Below are 14737 nucleotides of genomic sequence, written 5' to 3'. Positions count from 1 at the left end.
GGCTGCAGCTATTCACCTGAGCAAACTCCAGGAGTTGGTAAAGGAAAGGGAAGCCTGGCGTGCTGCAGTCCATGGGGTCGAAAAGGGTCGGACACGACTAAGGCACTGAATAGCAACAACAACAAAATTCACACGAGAAGGGGTAGGGGAAGATGTCAAATAACCAGAGGGTCTCATCTGCTTAAGAGTTCTTTTCTCTTTAAAAGGCCTTTTTTGGACTAGAGACAGCTGAGAGGTACAGACTCCTTAGTGGCCTCCTTCTCTGGTCCTGACCATATGTGTGAGTCAGGACAGCCAATTTCAAAGTCCTGCCTCTGCCCGGGGCCAGCGCTACCCTTTTCCCACTTGAGCTTCAGTCTCAGAAAAGAGGATCAAAACGACAGGCTCCAGGAACAAATATTGCACTGGCTTCTTTTGTTTTGGAAGAAAGGATGAGTATGAGGTTTCTGGCCACTTTCCTCAATAGAGTAAATCATATCAAAAGGGATGTACAGAGCATCAGGTCACAGGAGGGCACAGAAGTGAAAGTGAAAGGCACTCAGTCGAGTCCAACTCTTTTCGACTCCAGGGACTATAGTCCGCCAGGCTCCTCTGTCCATGGAAATTCCACGGACAGAGGCAAGAATACTGGAGTGGGTAGCCATTCACTTCTCCAGGGGATCTTCCCAACCCAGGGCTCAAACTGGGTCTCCAGCATTACAGGAAGATTCTCTACCATTTGAGCCTCTAGCTCCTGCCAAAGTAACCCTGGCTCTTGGAAAGACCTGCTCCTGAGTCCCTAACAGAGTCCACCCCTGACGCCTTCAGAGTCTCCAGAAGTCACAACAGTGTGGTCAGATGATGGAAGCCTCCTCCAGAAGACTTCCAAAAGCAGCACCAGATGAGAAGGGGGCAGAAAGGCTCTTTTCCTTACCAGATAGCAGCACCTTGCAAAATCAAGCATTTGGGGCCTACCTACATATGTTGCCACAATTTGAGTTGTTACCAGAGCTCCTGTGTTGCCTTCATATCCGAACGCATAGGAATTCCAGGGTGCAGAGGGATCGCTGCTTCCCAATGAATGAAAGTGGGTAATAAACGTGTAGAAGTTAGTTTCACATTAAAATCCATTTCTACTTTCCTTGGGCATCCAGGAGTGATTTGCAAGATGCCTCCAAACTGCCTCTTAACACCTGATTCAATCGCTTTCATCCTCATTTCCTGTAGAATACTTCAATTTTCCCATTAAAGCAATGCATACACAGATCGCTGGGTGAGCCCATTAATAAAGAATACTTAAGAAAAAATTGGGAGAGGTGTAAGATTAGCAATTATTTTCATTCAAAACAAGGAAGAAGGAAATAACGAGTTCTTAAAACGACCATTTGAATAGTTTCCATAATCTGTTTTATGGATGGGAACTTAGAGATGGGAATTTAAAAATTAAAAAGACAAAAGCAGTAACATATATATAACGTGTGTGTGTGCACAAGAACATTTTCAAAAAAATAATAAAGGTAAAGATTCTTATACCTGGCTCTCTAGTTACCTCTGCAAGTTCCAGGGTTTCCTAGTTTCCAAGGACCCCCCCTTCCCTTCCTGCGTGGCCAAGGCCCCTTCTCCCTACCCTCACCTCTTACCCCCAAATTAGGCCCCCTGCTTCCACCCTACCTTGCCGCGGACCCCGGATCCAAGGATTTCCTTCCCACGTGGCCAGGCCACCTGCGCAGCCCCTAGTTCCCAGGCTCCCCGCTATCCCCTCTCAACGTCCCAGACCCCGTCGCGGCCACTCGCGTTCCTTCCTCTTCCTGGGCCAGCTTCACGCTGGGGCTACCGGAACCGTCGAGGAAGGTCTCTCTCCTGGGGACCGAGAGCACCACGTGCGACCCTAAAACCCCAGGTCTCCTCTCCCGCCCTGTCGGGTTATATGCACCCGAACCCAGGTCGGCCAGGCGTGGCCTCCGGTGCGCAAGGACCCAAAATGACCGAGAACACGCCGCCACCACGGACTAAGAGGCCGCGACTCCAACCAGAGGCCCGCTCGCTGCCAATTGGCCTTTCTCTGGGAGTAGGCTTAGGTGTGTGAGCTGGGGGAAAGGGGAGTGAGCCGCGCTGTCTGCCCGGCGCGGTCAAGGCGCCGCGGCCTCAGCAGCCCCGAGGGCCCCGCGTCGCCCTCCCGGGCCAAGGTTCTCAGGAGCGGGCCGCGGAAAAGACGTTAGCGGGAGGAGTTAGCGGCTGTTGGGGGAACCGGTTCAAGTAAAAACACTCCCTTCCAAACCCCGGCCATCGCGGGGCGGGCCTTCTTCCTCCCTTACAGATATCGGCCACAGTGGGGGCGTGGGCGCCCACGGCGGCCGCCCGCCCGGGCACGCCCGGGCAGGGCGGCTTAGGAGGGGCTCAGGGCGGCCGCCGGTTGGCCCCACCCGGCCCTGAACGCCCCAGGGGTCGCGGCGCGTCCTCCCAGAGCGTGTCGGCTGAGGAGGTAGCCATAGAGATGAGGCCGCGGAGCGCGCACGCCCCCCTGCGGTTGGCATGGAAACGGCCCCCGCGAGGCCCGGGAGCTGCGCTGATTGGCCGATTCAACAGACGCGGGGGCCGGCGGGGGGCGGGGGGAGTTGAAAGTAATTAGCTCTGAGCTGGGCAGCAGACGCTGGGAGCCCAGCGCCCCGGCTAGAATCTATTAACACCTCCGTCCCCTTCCGCCCCGCCCCGCCCCGGCCCCGCCCCCTTCATTGGACCCTTATTCCCAATCCTCGTGTGCATTTGCTAATTGTTCGAGACTTATGTGTAAAGAGATAAGACTGAGAAGAGCGAGGTCCGCTGTGGGTTCCAAGCAGATTTTGGGGCCTGCTGTCTTGTGGGAGGAAGGCCGCGGAAGAGCACTCTGCTTGTCAATTGAGAAGGGGACGTACTTTCCCACAGTGATGTATCCTGGGTCACTGGTTTGCAGGGAAGGGGGTGGTGGAGTAATGGATAAGCATCACAGCTAGGAAAGACACGGGCTTGTAGGTTTGGACTCCCCACTAATGTGGGGGTTAGTGTCTTGGCTTGGAGGTTTGTCATATTCTTCTCTCCTTCCAGCCATCAGCCAGGTATTGGAAGAAAGGCTGGAGAGATTCAAACATCGTTTTGGTTTAAAGCGGCTTTGATCACTTGCACTGTGGCTCAGGCCCTTTCAACCCTAATAACAGCAAGGAAGATCATGTGTCACAGGGCTCTGTCTTCTAGAGAGTCTCAGCATCCTTGGATCCTTGGTGGAAGAGGCTGACTAACCGGCTTGTCTGTTTCTCCTTCCTTGACAGCAGTAAGCTGTGGAGACTGAGGCTATGCATCTCAGCAGCTCCAAGAGTGGAGTAGTGCTGGCTCCAGTGTCCCGAGGTCCTGATGCCTGTCAGATGATAACCAGAGGCCAGTTCGGCCAGGATCCGCCACAAAGAACAGTACTAGGAGTGCTAACTGAGAATGGGCAGTACAGGAGGACCTGTGGCCAGGTAATGCCTGGGAAGAGCTGGGAAGGCCCCCGTGTCTTGGTGGGAAGTGGGATCTCTTGAGATTTTCTGCACAAACACCCCTTGAGTGTTCAGCCCTGGAATCTGGCCTATAGGGGCACTGATTTTTTAAAAGAGCACTTTGTAAGGTCCCTTTTTCAGCTAGCAATATTAAATAATTTTCTGTTATTAGGAACTGTTTAAGTCAAGTATGTGTAAAGTCACTTAAAAGAAAGTGAAAGTGAAGTCGCTCAGTTGTGTCTGACTCTTTGTGACCCTGTGGACTGTAGCCTACCAGGCTTCTCCACCCATGGGATTCTCCAGGCAAGAATACTGGAGTGGGTTGCCATTTACTTCTCCAGGGGATCTTCCCGACCCAGGGATTGAACCTGGGTCTCCCACATTGCAGACAGACGCTTTACCCTCAGCCACCAGGGAAGCACTTAAGTTCTGGGCTAAAAGGACATTGTGAATGCACCAAAATAAACTATTGTTGTTCAGTTGCTAAGTTGTGTCCGACTCTTTGGGACCCCATGGACTGTAGCCTGCCAAGCTTCTTTATCCATGGAGTTTCCCAGGCAAGAATACTGGAGTGGGTTGTGATTTCTTTCTCCAAAATTAACTTGTGGTACTGGTGTTTCTCTAGATCGGAATGGTATTCAGATTGACCTAGGCTGTGCCCTGAAGCATCTCCCGATAACCTTTAAGTTCATTGGTGATGGTGTTAGAATCAGGATTGGATCACAGTATACTAGATTACTTCCAAATGTGCACTTTGAAAGTCAGCTTCTCCCCAGGACTGATAATGGACAGTTGGGCAGAAGATCGTGGGCCATCTGATGGAGTTTGGATCCTTAAGAATGAATTTTGAGATTAAAACAACAACAACAAAAATTCCTCAAGTCTGTTATTACACCAGCTTCTCATAAGCTTGTACTGTATATCTATTGGCAGTAGTATAGTGGAGTAGGTGGGCAGGTATCTTTTCCATTTTACAGGTGAGAAAATTTGAGAGGTTTGAGAAAGCCTTCCCACCCAAATGAAAGTCAGGATGGAGGCCAGATCAGAAGCTTGTTCTCATCTACTGGCTACTCCTACCCCTGTTCTACACAATGACACAAGTCATCTGTGTCTTGGTGGCATCTGGTTAGTGGGAGAAAATTACCCAGAGGAATCTGTTTCAAGCTTTGGAAAAAACTGAGTAAAGGTGGTTTTAGCAAACTTAATTTGCTTAGCGACACGGTGTACTTCTTTAAACATGAAGTCTAACACAGTGGGGGAAGGAGAGGGTGGGATGAGTAGAAAGAGTAGCACTGAAACATGTACATCACCATACGTAAGAGAGAGAGCTGGTGGGAATTCGCTGGGTGACGCAGGGAGCTCAAACCCAGTGCTCTGTGTCAACCTAGAGAGGTGGGATCAGGTAGGGGGTAGGAGGGAGGTTCTAGCGGGAGGGGACATATGTATGCCCGTGGCTGATTCATGTTGATGTATGGCAGAAACCAACACAAACTGGAAAGCAAATATCCTCCAATTACAAATAAATAGTTAAAACAGGAAGTCTAAAACCTCCTCAGAACGGGCAGTTACCCCTGTGCTTAGTGGTTTCACTGTAAATTCAAAACTGTTAGTTACCCTCTGTGTTGCTTGGTGCTACCTCTGCGTTTCCCGGTTCTATTCTGCTACAACCGCCCTATAGAAGTCTTTTATTTTATACTCTCCCTTCTCTCTTTATCCTCTAAACCCTCTATCTCCATCCTGCCTCTCAGCTTATAACTTTATATCCTGTTTTCCTAAAAATATAGATGCAACTGTGAGTTTCCACATGCCCCCCGTATCGTATGCCCTGCCACCCTCCCCCCTGCGTGACCTATGTGCGCCTGCTCTTACGCAAGGTGCACCCCACGTGTGAGGCACACCTGATGCCCTCTTGCCTCTTCAAGGATATCATTCCAGCAGCTCTTCTTTCTCTTCTGAGTTTTCTCTTCGGGTCAAACCCAAATGCAAATATATTGTGATTTATTTTTTTTTCCCCAATCTTAAAAACCTTTCAACTACAAAGCTCTTTACAGCAACTGCCCCACGTGTGGTGGTATTTCTTGAGAATTTTTCTACTATAAACTCTATCGGGATGGGGATTTGTGATATCAGGTTTTCTGCTATACTCCTAGTGTTTAGAAAAACCATGCCTGGCCAGGGTCGCATGCAAGTATTTGTTGAACAGATACTCTGTCTCGATTTCTCCTTCTGTTCTCTTAGACTCAGTTCTTATTTAAAGTTGTAAATATTTGTTTAAAAATTATTATCTATTTGGCTGCAATGGGTCTTAGTTGTGGAATGCAGGTTCTTCAGTTGCAGCATACAAACTCTTAGCTGAGGCATGCAGGGTCTAGTTTACTGACCAGGGATTGAATCCAGGTCCCGTGCATTGGGAGTGCAGAGTCTTAGCCACTGGACCAGCTGGGAAATCCCTCTTTTTGACTCAATTTGTAATCCTTTCCTTACTTGTCTGAATGGCAGTGTTTGACACTGTTGGTCATTCTCTCTTTCTTGAAGTAGTTTCTTCTGACTTAGCCCAGAGAACATAGCTCTCTTCTGGTTTCTCATCTCGCTTACTGGCCACACCTCATTATCTTGGTTCTTCTTCATCCACTCTTTGAAAGTTAGAGTGTGCTAGAGCTTAGTATTTGATCTGAATTGGCACCCACTCCCTTCACAATCTGCTCAAGTCTCCTAGCAACAAATACCATCTTTCTGTTGATGAATCCTTCTTCTATCTCTGGTCTGGAACTCTCAGCTAAGTTTCAGGCTCAAGTTAGCTATCTACTTGACATCTCTACTTGGATCATGAAGTAGGCATCTCAAACTTAGATGAAACCAAACACTGACTCCAGCCCCAACCTGCTCTTCCTAAAGTCTTGCCCATTTCAGTAAGTGGAGTATCCATTCTTCTCATTATTTAACCCCAAAACTTTGTCATCCTTGACTCTTCTTTTTCTCCCACCCCACACCTAATTTGCTGAGAAAATGCTATTGATTATACTTTTAAAATGTCTAGAATTACATTTCTCTTTCTCATTATGTCATCTAATAGTGTTCCATAGCTTGTAAGAGAATTAACTCATAGTACACATTTCTAAAAGCATCATGTTTCTGAATAACTGTGTATAAATGGGACCTTTCCAGGAGCCTGTTGACTAAAAGTTGACTTTAAGGAGGACTCTGTAACTATGTGTCAAGAACCTTGCTGGGTTGTTATAAAAATCTGGCATGCTACAAGCACAAAAGCTGATTTGCAGTCCCCCCCACCACCACTGCCCCCCAACGTATGGTACCTAGTTCACTTTGGAGAAGAGCTGTAGTTTTTCTTTTTTCCTATAATTTTGCATTCCTTTGATAAGTACATGAGGAAGATGACAAATTTTAGGTTAGCTCCTTCCCCAGACGTCACATATAGACAAAGATAAGGGCAAAGTAATCCTTTGGAAGTTTCAGATTCTGAAATTCAATTGCAGACATGGATATTTCAAATTCAGATTGCTCTCATTTTTCCAGCCTGCTGGTTTGAGTCACATGTGTTCTTAGCACCTATGTGGGCTCTGGAGTAAGCCTCTAACACAAAAACTTCATCCTTTTATAGGGGCTCACCACACTCAGGTGTTTCTCTGGATCAGAAAATGTCTTCTCTCCAGCTGGAAAGAAAGTGCTGTCTGACAGTAGGGTTCAGGTACCTACCAAGCAAGGATTTGACATCTACATGGATGAGCCTGAACAGGGGGACAGAGATACCTGCCCAGGGCGAAAGGGGATGGCATTAGAGGATGCGTATGAAGTAGACACCAGCGCACTCAAGTCAGACCTTCACTTCCTGTTGGATTTTAACACAGGTGATGGGACTCGCCCATGGCTGACGGTACCCTGTCTTTGTAATCGCCTGCAGAGTTCAGCAGCATAGAACTAGCAAGAGAACTCCCTGGAGTAGTAACTGTGGAGCTGGAGCTGCCTGTAGAGGGTTAGTGGATGGAACTAGTTTTGAAATGAAATGTCTTACCTGATAATGTTGAACCCCCTGCAGTTTCCCCTATGGTGGTAGATTCATCTCTCCACTCCCAGTCTGAAGATGCATCAGATTTTGGTACAGATGTGATAAATGTGACTGAATATGCTGAAGAAATTCATCAGTATCTTAGAGAAGCTGAAGTGAGTTTTCCCAACTTCTCCTTCAATTTCCAGCACCCCAAGCACTCTGTATTAACATAGTTTTATGCTTTTGGCCATGACCACTAGCGAATGGCATTCTTGTGACATCTAAACATGAGAACGTTTATGAAAAATAATAGTTGGGTGCGGTGAGTAGCAGTTACTTGGACTATTTCTCTGTTGTCTCAAAAGGGTTTGTATATTAAGTATTTCACTCTTGGGAAGAACCATTATTGCCATGTCCCTCTTCCTTGAAGTTACTCGTTAACTAAATTGCATTACAGAACCAGAATTGCACAGTTTGTTCCATATCATGATGTACAAATTTCTCTGGCTTTTGACTGAGTTTCCTGCTAACCTTTGCTCAGGAGCTTTTTTAAAAATAGCAACTGTACTGTGGAGTGATCCTTGTAAGATAACAACTATTTAAACATCAAAAACTCTCTCCCCAAACAGATAAGACACAGGCCCAAGGCACACTACATGAGGAAACAACCAGATATCACAGAAAGCATGCGGACCATTCTGGTGGACTGGCTAGCTGAGGTCGGAGAGGAGTACAAGCTCCGCACAGAGACCCTCTACCTGGCTGTCAACTTCCTGGACAGGTTTCTTTCGTGCATGTCTGTTCTTAGAGGGAAACTACAGCTTGTAGGAACAGCAGCTATTCTCCTGGCTTCGTAAGTCCTTCAGCTCAAATAACATGAAATGTCAGCCTGTCTAAACACTTGATTTCTGTTCCCATTTATTGGAGAAATACAGTGCTTGATAATTAAAACTTACTCATGCCTCCTTTGATAAAATATCATTATTTTTACACTGTTTACTGAGAAACTGAATCTCACCACATGTTCACTCTTCAACTTGGATGTTTAAGATCCTCTTAATGACAAGTTCAGTATCATGACTAAGGCAACCATCAGCTCAAATTTAGAATCTAATTTAATTATTTTGTAGTATAGTCTTTTGACTGTATTCTACAGTGAGTAAAAGCCCTGTTTAAAGAGATTTGGGTTTATGTAAGCCTTCTCCAGGCTCTAGCAAGTGACTCATAATAACCCAGTGTATTTGGTTACACTGAATAAACTATTGTAGCTAATTCCTGTTACTATCAGTCATTCATAACAATATCTATTTGTGTAGAAAAGTTCTGGGTTGTGGCTAAAAGTGTTACTTGTGTCCAACTCTTCGCGACCCCAAGTACTGTGGCCCACCAGGCTCCTCTGTCCATGGCATCCTCAGGCAAGAACACTGAAGTGGGTAGCCATTCCCTTCTCAGGGGGTCTTCCTAACCCAGGAATCGAATCCAGGTCCCTTGCTTTGAAAGCAGATTGTTTACCATCTGAGCCAATAGGGAAGCCTTATTTGTGTAGAAAAGCACTGGGGTTGTGGCCAAGTTTCTTTTAAATAAGTGACCTGATGGTGAATAGTAGTTTTCTTTCTATTCTTCTGGTCTCAGACTTTATACTTATTCATTACTATAATTTTGCAAAAATTTCCCTGTGGGAAGGAGAAACAAAAGCAAAAGCAGAGAATTGATATCAGTGAAATCATTATCTTTCTCTCGGATACATAGCATCTTTTGCTAATTCAATAGAAAAAGCTGAGTACAATCTTTAAAAAAAAAAATCTAAGGCCTAAGGAGATTTTTTTCCCCCCTATCATTATGTTCAACATAAAATTCTTTTCCACAAGATGAAGTCTGTAGAATTAAGAGGAATTTACCTGCATGTCTGTCATTCAGAATCTTTCAGCTTATCAGACACCAAAACCTAAAATCCCTAGTTGAAAATTGTCTCTTTACTACTCATAGCAGTAAGTATGACATATCCTTGTCATACTCATGCTCTTTATGGAAACAAGCTTCTGTATTTTTTCACACCTGTACCATTTCATGATTTATAAGTGATATTTAAGTCTACAAGGGCCACGTGACAAGCCTGATTGGGATAGCACAAGAAAGAGAGTCAGAGGAACCAAGCTTTACTTTCCCAAACTCTTTCTCTTTTGTAGGAAATATGAAGAAATATATCCACCCGAAGTAGATGAGTTTGTCTACATAACCGATGACACCTACACAAAACGACAACTGCTGAGAATGGAACACTTGCTCCTGAAGGTCCTGGCTTTTGATCTGACAGTGCCAACCACCAACCAGTTCCTCCTTCAGTACTTAAGGAGGCAAGGAGTGTGCATCAGGACTGAGAACCTGGCCAAGGTAGGCCACGTGACTTCCAAGAACCTCAGTGCCAACTGGATAAAAAAAGTAGCCTCCTTCAGTTCTTCCTTCCTTTTCAGTTCTTTGCCTTGCCCAGAAAAGCTTTTTAGCTATTGGAAGAGAACTAATTTGAAGAACATGACTTTTTCATGTTTGAAGAAACTACAAGACGCTTCCATTAATCATGTTTGGCAGATGTGGGTTGTCTAATCACACACAGGTCTTAGAAAAAAAAAATGTAAGCTTGGAAACTATTCTCTTGTTGTATACAGACCACAGGCAAGCAGTACCTCTTAGGTTTACAGAAAGGAAACAAGATAAATATGGTTTGATTTGGCTCTAATCTCATTCTAACATGTTAAGTAAAGAAGCACTATTTGGTCGTTTTGGAGTCCTAGAACTTCAGTTTGGAGAAGGCGATGGCACCCCACTCCAGTACTCTTGCCTGGAAAGTTCCATGGACGGAGGAGCCTGGTGGGCTGCAGTCCATGGGGTCGCGATGAGTCAGACACAACTGAGCGACTTCACTTTCTCTTTTCACTTTCATGCATTGGAGAAGGAAATGGCAACCCACTCCAGTGTTCTTGCCTGGAGAATCCCAGGGACAGGGGAGCCTGGTGGGCTGCTGTCTATGGGGTCGCACAGAGTCGGACACGACTGAAGCGACTTAGCAGCAGCAGCAGCAGCAGCAGCAGAACTTCAGTTAGAGTCACTAAAGTATTGGTTTGGAAAACCTGGTTCCCATCCACTATGATCTAATATATCTGGTATTTATATGCTATTCAAAGAGCAATAAGAACATCTCTATAAATTTCCCAGTATGTTTCTTTTAATCTGTTAAGTCCCCCCTGGTACTGTTCTAGCCAATGAACTGCATGCATTTGCCTGATAAATTTTTAATTGATTTTTTACTGGAATATACTTCATTTACATTGCTGTATTAGTTTCTGTTGTATAGAAAAGTGAGTCAGTTATACATGTATGTATATCTACCCTTTTTAAGATTCTATTCCCATGTAGGTCATTATAGAGAATTGAGTTGAGTTCCCTGTGCTCCCTCACAGCTCAGTTGGGAAAGAATCTGCCTGATCCGCTGGAGAAGGGACAGGCTACCCACTCCAGTATTCTGGCCTGGAGAATTCCATGGACTATAGTCCATGGGGTCACAAAGAGTCAGATACAACGGAGCGACTTTCACTTTCGCTTCCCTGTGCTCTACAGTAGGTTATTAATTATCTATTTTATATATGGTTGTGTGCATATGTCAATCCAAATCTTCCCCACCCGCACCTGATAAATTAATAGCTATAATATGGACATATTTTGCCTTTCACTGAAGACTCCAGCCTACTCCAGTGGCCAGAGAAATGCTATTTGACCAGCATAAACCTGCAGTACTAGTATAGGTGACCTATCACGTACACTGTATAGATAGGCCAAATATTGATCCTTGCCTCTACAATACTGAAATTTACTTGTAATTAAATGTATTAAACCATAGATGTTATTCTGGTTATGGACAGGCATGGTGATCATTGACTCAATGAATACTTTTGAGCATCTATTTCTGTGCTTATCACTAGATACACATTGAACAAAGATGACAGTTTGTTCCCTTGACATTTCTAGGTTTACTTGGAACCTTAGCCAGATTCCTAATTCCAATGAGACTTTCTCTCTTGTGCTTAGTACGTAGCAGAACTGAGTCTCCTTGAAGCTGACCCGTTCTTGAAATACCTTCCTTCACTGATAGCTGCAGCTGCTTATTGCCTGGCAAACTATACTGTGAACAGGCACTTCTGGGTAAGATTCTAACTGATTCTTTCTAGACAATACTTGGGCTTGCCAGGAGGCTCAGTGATAAAGTATCCTGCAGTGCAGGAAATGTGGGTTCAATCCCTAGGTTGGGAAGATCCCCTGGAGAAGGAAATGGCAACCCAGTCCAGTATTATTACCTGGGAAATGCCATGGACAGAGGAGCCTGGCGGGCTATAAACCATGGGGTTGCAAAAGAGACTTAGTGATTAAACAACAACAACAAGATGATCCTCAAGGCCTGTCTAAAGTCTATTTGGTAACTCAAGGCTTAAAACTGGTGGGCCTGTTAGGAGGGAGAGTTAGTTTTATAAGGAACTAGTTGCCTAACCCCCAGATTACAACGTGTAGCTGGCCAGTGTTCTTGGCTTGGACTCTGTGGCTTAGCTCACTGGGGCACAGAGGGTGCAGGAAGTCAAGGAGATGGTGGTGACACGCTCGATCAGTGGAAGCTGGCCTGGAAACCCCAATGCCCACACTTAACGTAGGGAGTTCCCTTGTAGCATAAGCGCTGACCACTTCAAGGCAAAGGATGTTGACTCTTCCCCTCCATGTAAAAGAACCTCGGTCCAGTTAGGATGGTCAGAGGTTGTATGAGGCTTTCAAGGGAACAGGGAAATATTGTTGCTTCTTGGCTCGTGATAGCTGGCAGGATTAGAGATGGGCCCCTAAGATTTGGTTCTGAAGGCTCACTTTTGTGCTAAGAGAGCAGGGCATCTACTTTTATTTTCTAAAATTCTTATTTCTTATTCTGCATTTGGCTAAGAATCTTTCCATATTCTATCTAAATAGAGTGTTCAAGTAAGTTGAAGCTCTTCAGGGGCCGGTAAAAATCCTGCTCATAAGAGAATAAATTTCCCCTAAATTAGGCATTTATAATTGTACGATATGAGCAAATTTAGAACTCTGACTGTTCTTCCTAATATCTTATTCCTAAAGGCTCTGAAGAAGGATTATAGTTTCTTTTGAGATGAACATGGATACTTACTAAGTATACCTATTAATTCCCTTCAGTTCACAGTTTTATCTTCAGATTTCTGATATCATATGTTAAGATCTTCAAGCTCTATGATACAAATTTATTCTTTTGTCTTGATTAGCCAGAAACCCTCGCCACATTTACAGGCTATTCATTAAGTGAAATTGTGCCTTGCCTGAGTGAGCTGCATAAAACATGCCTCAGTATACCCCATCGACCTCAGCAAGCAATCAGGGAGAAGTACAAGGCTTCAAAGTAAGTTCCAGAAATTCTCTTATCTAGGCTCACTACTTAAAACTTTAGTAAGTGATAGTAATTTCAGAATTAAAAAACAGAACAAATTGTACATGGTGCTGGGCTGGAAAAGTAGGGTCTCATGTCAAACCAAGAATGTCAGTTTGGTAGGGCCTAGATTTATAATTTGTCACCTTGTAGAGTAGCAGGTGGCTCAGTAAAGAATCTGCCTGTAATGCAGGAGACCTGGGTTCAATCCCTGGGTTGGGAAGATCCCCTGGAGAAGGGAATGGCTACATACTCCAGTATTCTTGCCTGGAGAATTCCATGGAGAGAGGATCCTGGCGGGCTACAGTCCATGGGGGTGCAAAGAGTCAGACACAACTGAGCAACTAACACTTTCCAGAGTATATCTAGTCAGCCAGCTCGTTCTTTCCGTTAAAACTACCAGACGGTTTTCTGGGGCCCGTGTGAGATTTTATGAAACCAAAGTCCTCGGTGCGTGCTGAGCTTGCCGTGGGCCTCGTTTCAGGTACATGCACGTGTCTCTCATGGAGCCACCCACGGTGCTTCCTCTGCAGTGAGTTTCAGAACCGAAGCGCCTTCGGAATTTAAGCTCCTGACCAACAGACTCGGTCATGATTTTTACAGATTTTCTGCAGGTTGCGTCAAACTAGTGTTGCTGTGATATAGGTGACACACTTTTTAGAATGTAAGTGTATTTAGGTTCTCTTAGACGTAGTAGCTTGTAATATAGTCTAGTACCTTCTAAAGAATAAACCTGCCTTCTGACCATGTGTTAGACTTATTTACTGCTAACTATGGCTGACATGCTTGCCTGGAATTTTAGTTGAGAGTATTACAAATGTCTTTTCTATTTTAAGAGTGCTTCTACATTGGTTTTATAAATCCGGTATGCTGTTAGGATTAAGTGTTCTGAAGAATCCAGAGATTTTCATGTTTGGTAAATTGCTACCCTGAGACTTTTCTCTTCCTATCTTTTTACTCCTCGTGTAGCTCTCTGTAAACTGGCAAGGGTGAATGCCAGGCCTAGATGGATTAGCGAAGGGGCAAAAGCAAGCACTGTCCATTCTAGTGTCCCTGTTGGGCCCTGGGGGGTAAAGACAGTGGGTTGAAGAATAAATGTTATCAGGTACCTCAGAGGGGTAATTTACCTAATTTAATTCTAATTGAGGGTTATGATGCTTATTTTGTAAAGGACTTTTATTTCAATGTCCAGTTTTGATTTAGTCACCCACCAAGCATATATTCAGCTTTAGAAGATGTTCGGAGAGGTAGAAGAAGAAAATTTTACCATACGATGGGACCTCATAATAATTAAGCTAGTCCTGGGCTTCCCCGGTGGCCCAGTGGTTAAGCATCTGCCTGCCAGTGCAAGGGATACAGGTTCAATCCATGGTCCAGGAAGATTTCACATGCCTCGGAGAAGCTCAGCCCGTGTGCCACAACTACTGACCCTGAGCTCTAGAGCACACGAGCCCCAGCTGCTGAAGCCCGTGCACCCTAGAGCCTGTGCTCCACAAGAGAAGCCACTGCAGTGAGAAGCCCACACACGTGACAAGGAGCAGTCTCCACTCGGCACAACCAGAGAAAAGCCCGCGCAGCAAGGAAGATCCAGCACAGCCAGAAAGAAATGAGTAAATAAAAATTTTTAAAAAATTAAGCTAATCCCTCATGTTCATCCTTGGAAGATATCCAGGCTAAATGCAGCTGAAACTCAAATTATTCACGATCCTACAGTTAACTCACTATGCACTCATACATGGTCCCTTTCAGCACATATATAGTATATGGGATGAGGAA

General features: G+C 45.1%; 1 protein-coding gene across 1 annotated transcript; it reads left to right on the top strand.

The window, feature by feature from the left end:
• Nucleotides 1–2596: 2596 nt before the first annotated feature.
• CCNA1 (cyclin A1) lies at nt 2597–13710 on the top strand. The gene is made up of 8 exons (XM_040267070.1): nt 2597–3470; nt 7108–7354; nt 7543–7667; nt 8124–8347; nt 9681–9885; nt 11575–11688; nt 12801–12934; nt 13446–13710. The coding sequence occupies exons 1-8, from the start codon at nt 3306–3308 to the stop codon at nt 13495–13497; spliced, it is 1266 nt and encodes a 421-aa protein (XP_040123004.1). The 5' UTR covers nt 2597–3305; the 3' UTR covers nt 13498–13710.
• The last annotated feature ends 1027 nt before the right edge of the window (nt 13711–14737 follow it).

The sequence above is a fragment of the Oryx dammah genome, unplaced genomic scaffold, assembly GCF_014754425.2.
Source record: "Oryx dammah isolate SB20612 unplaced genomic scaffold, SCBI_Odam_1.1 HiC_scaffold_24, whole genome shotgun sequence".
In the NCBI taxonomy this organism is placed as follows: Eukaryota; Metazoa; Chordata; class Mammalia; order Artiodactyla; family Bovidae; genus Oryx; species Oryx dammah.
This window is presented reverse-complemented; position numbering and strand designations above follow the sequence as displayed.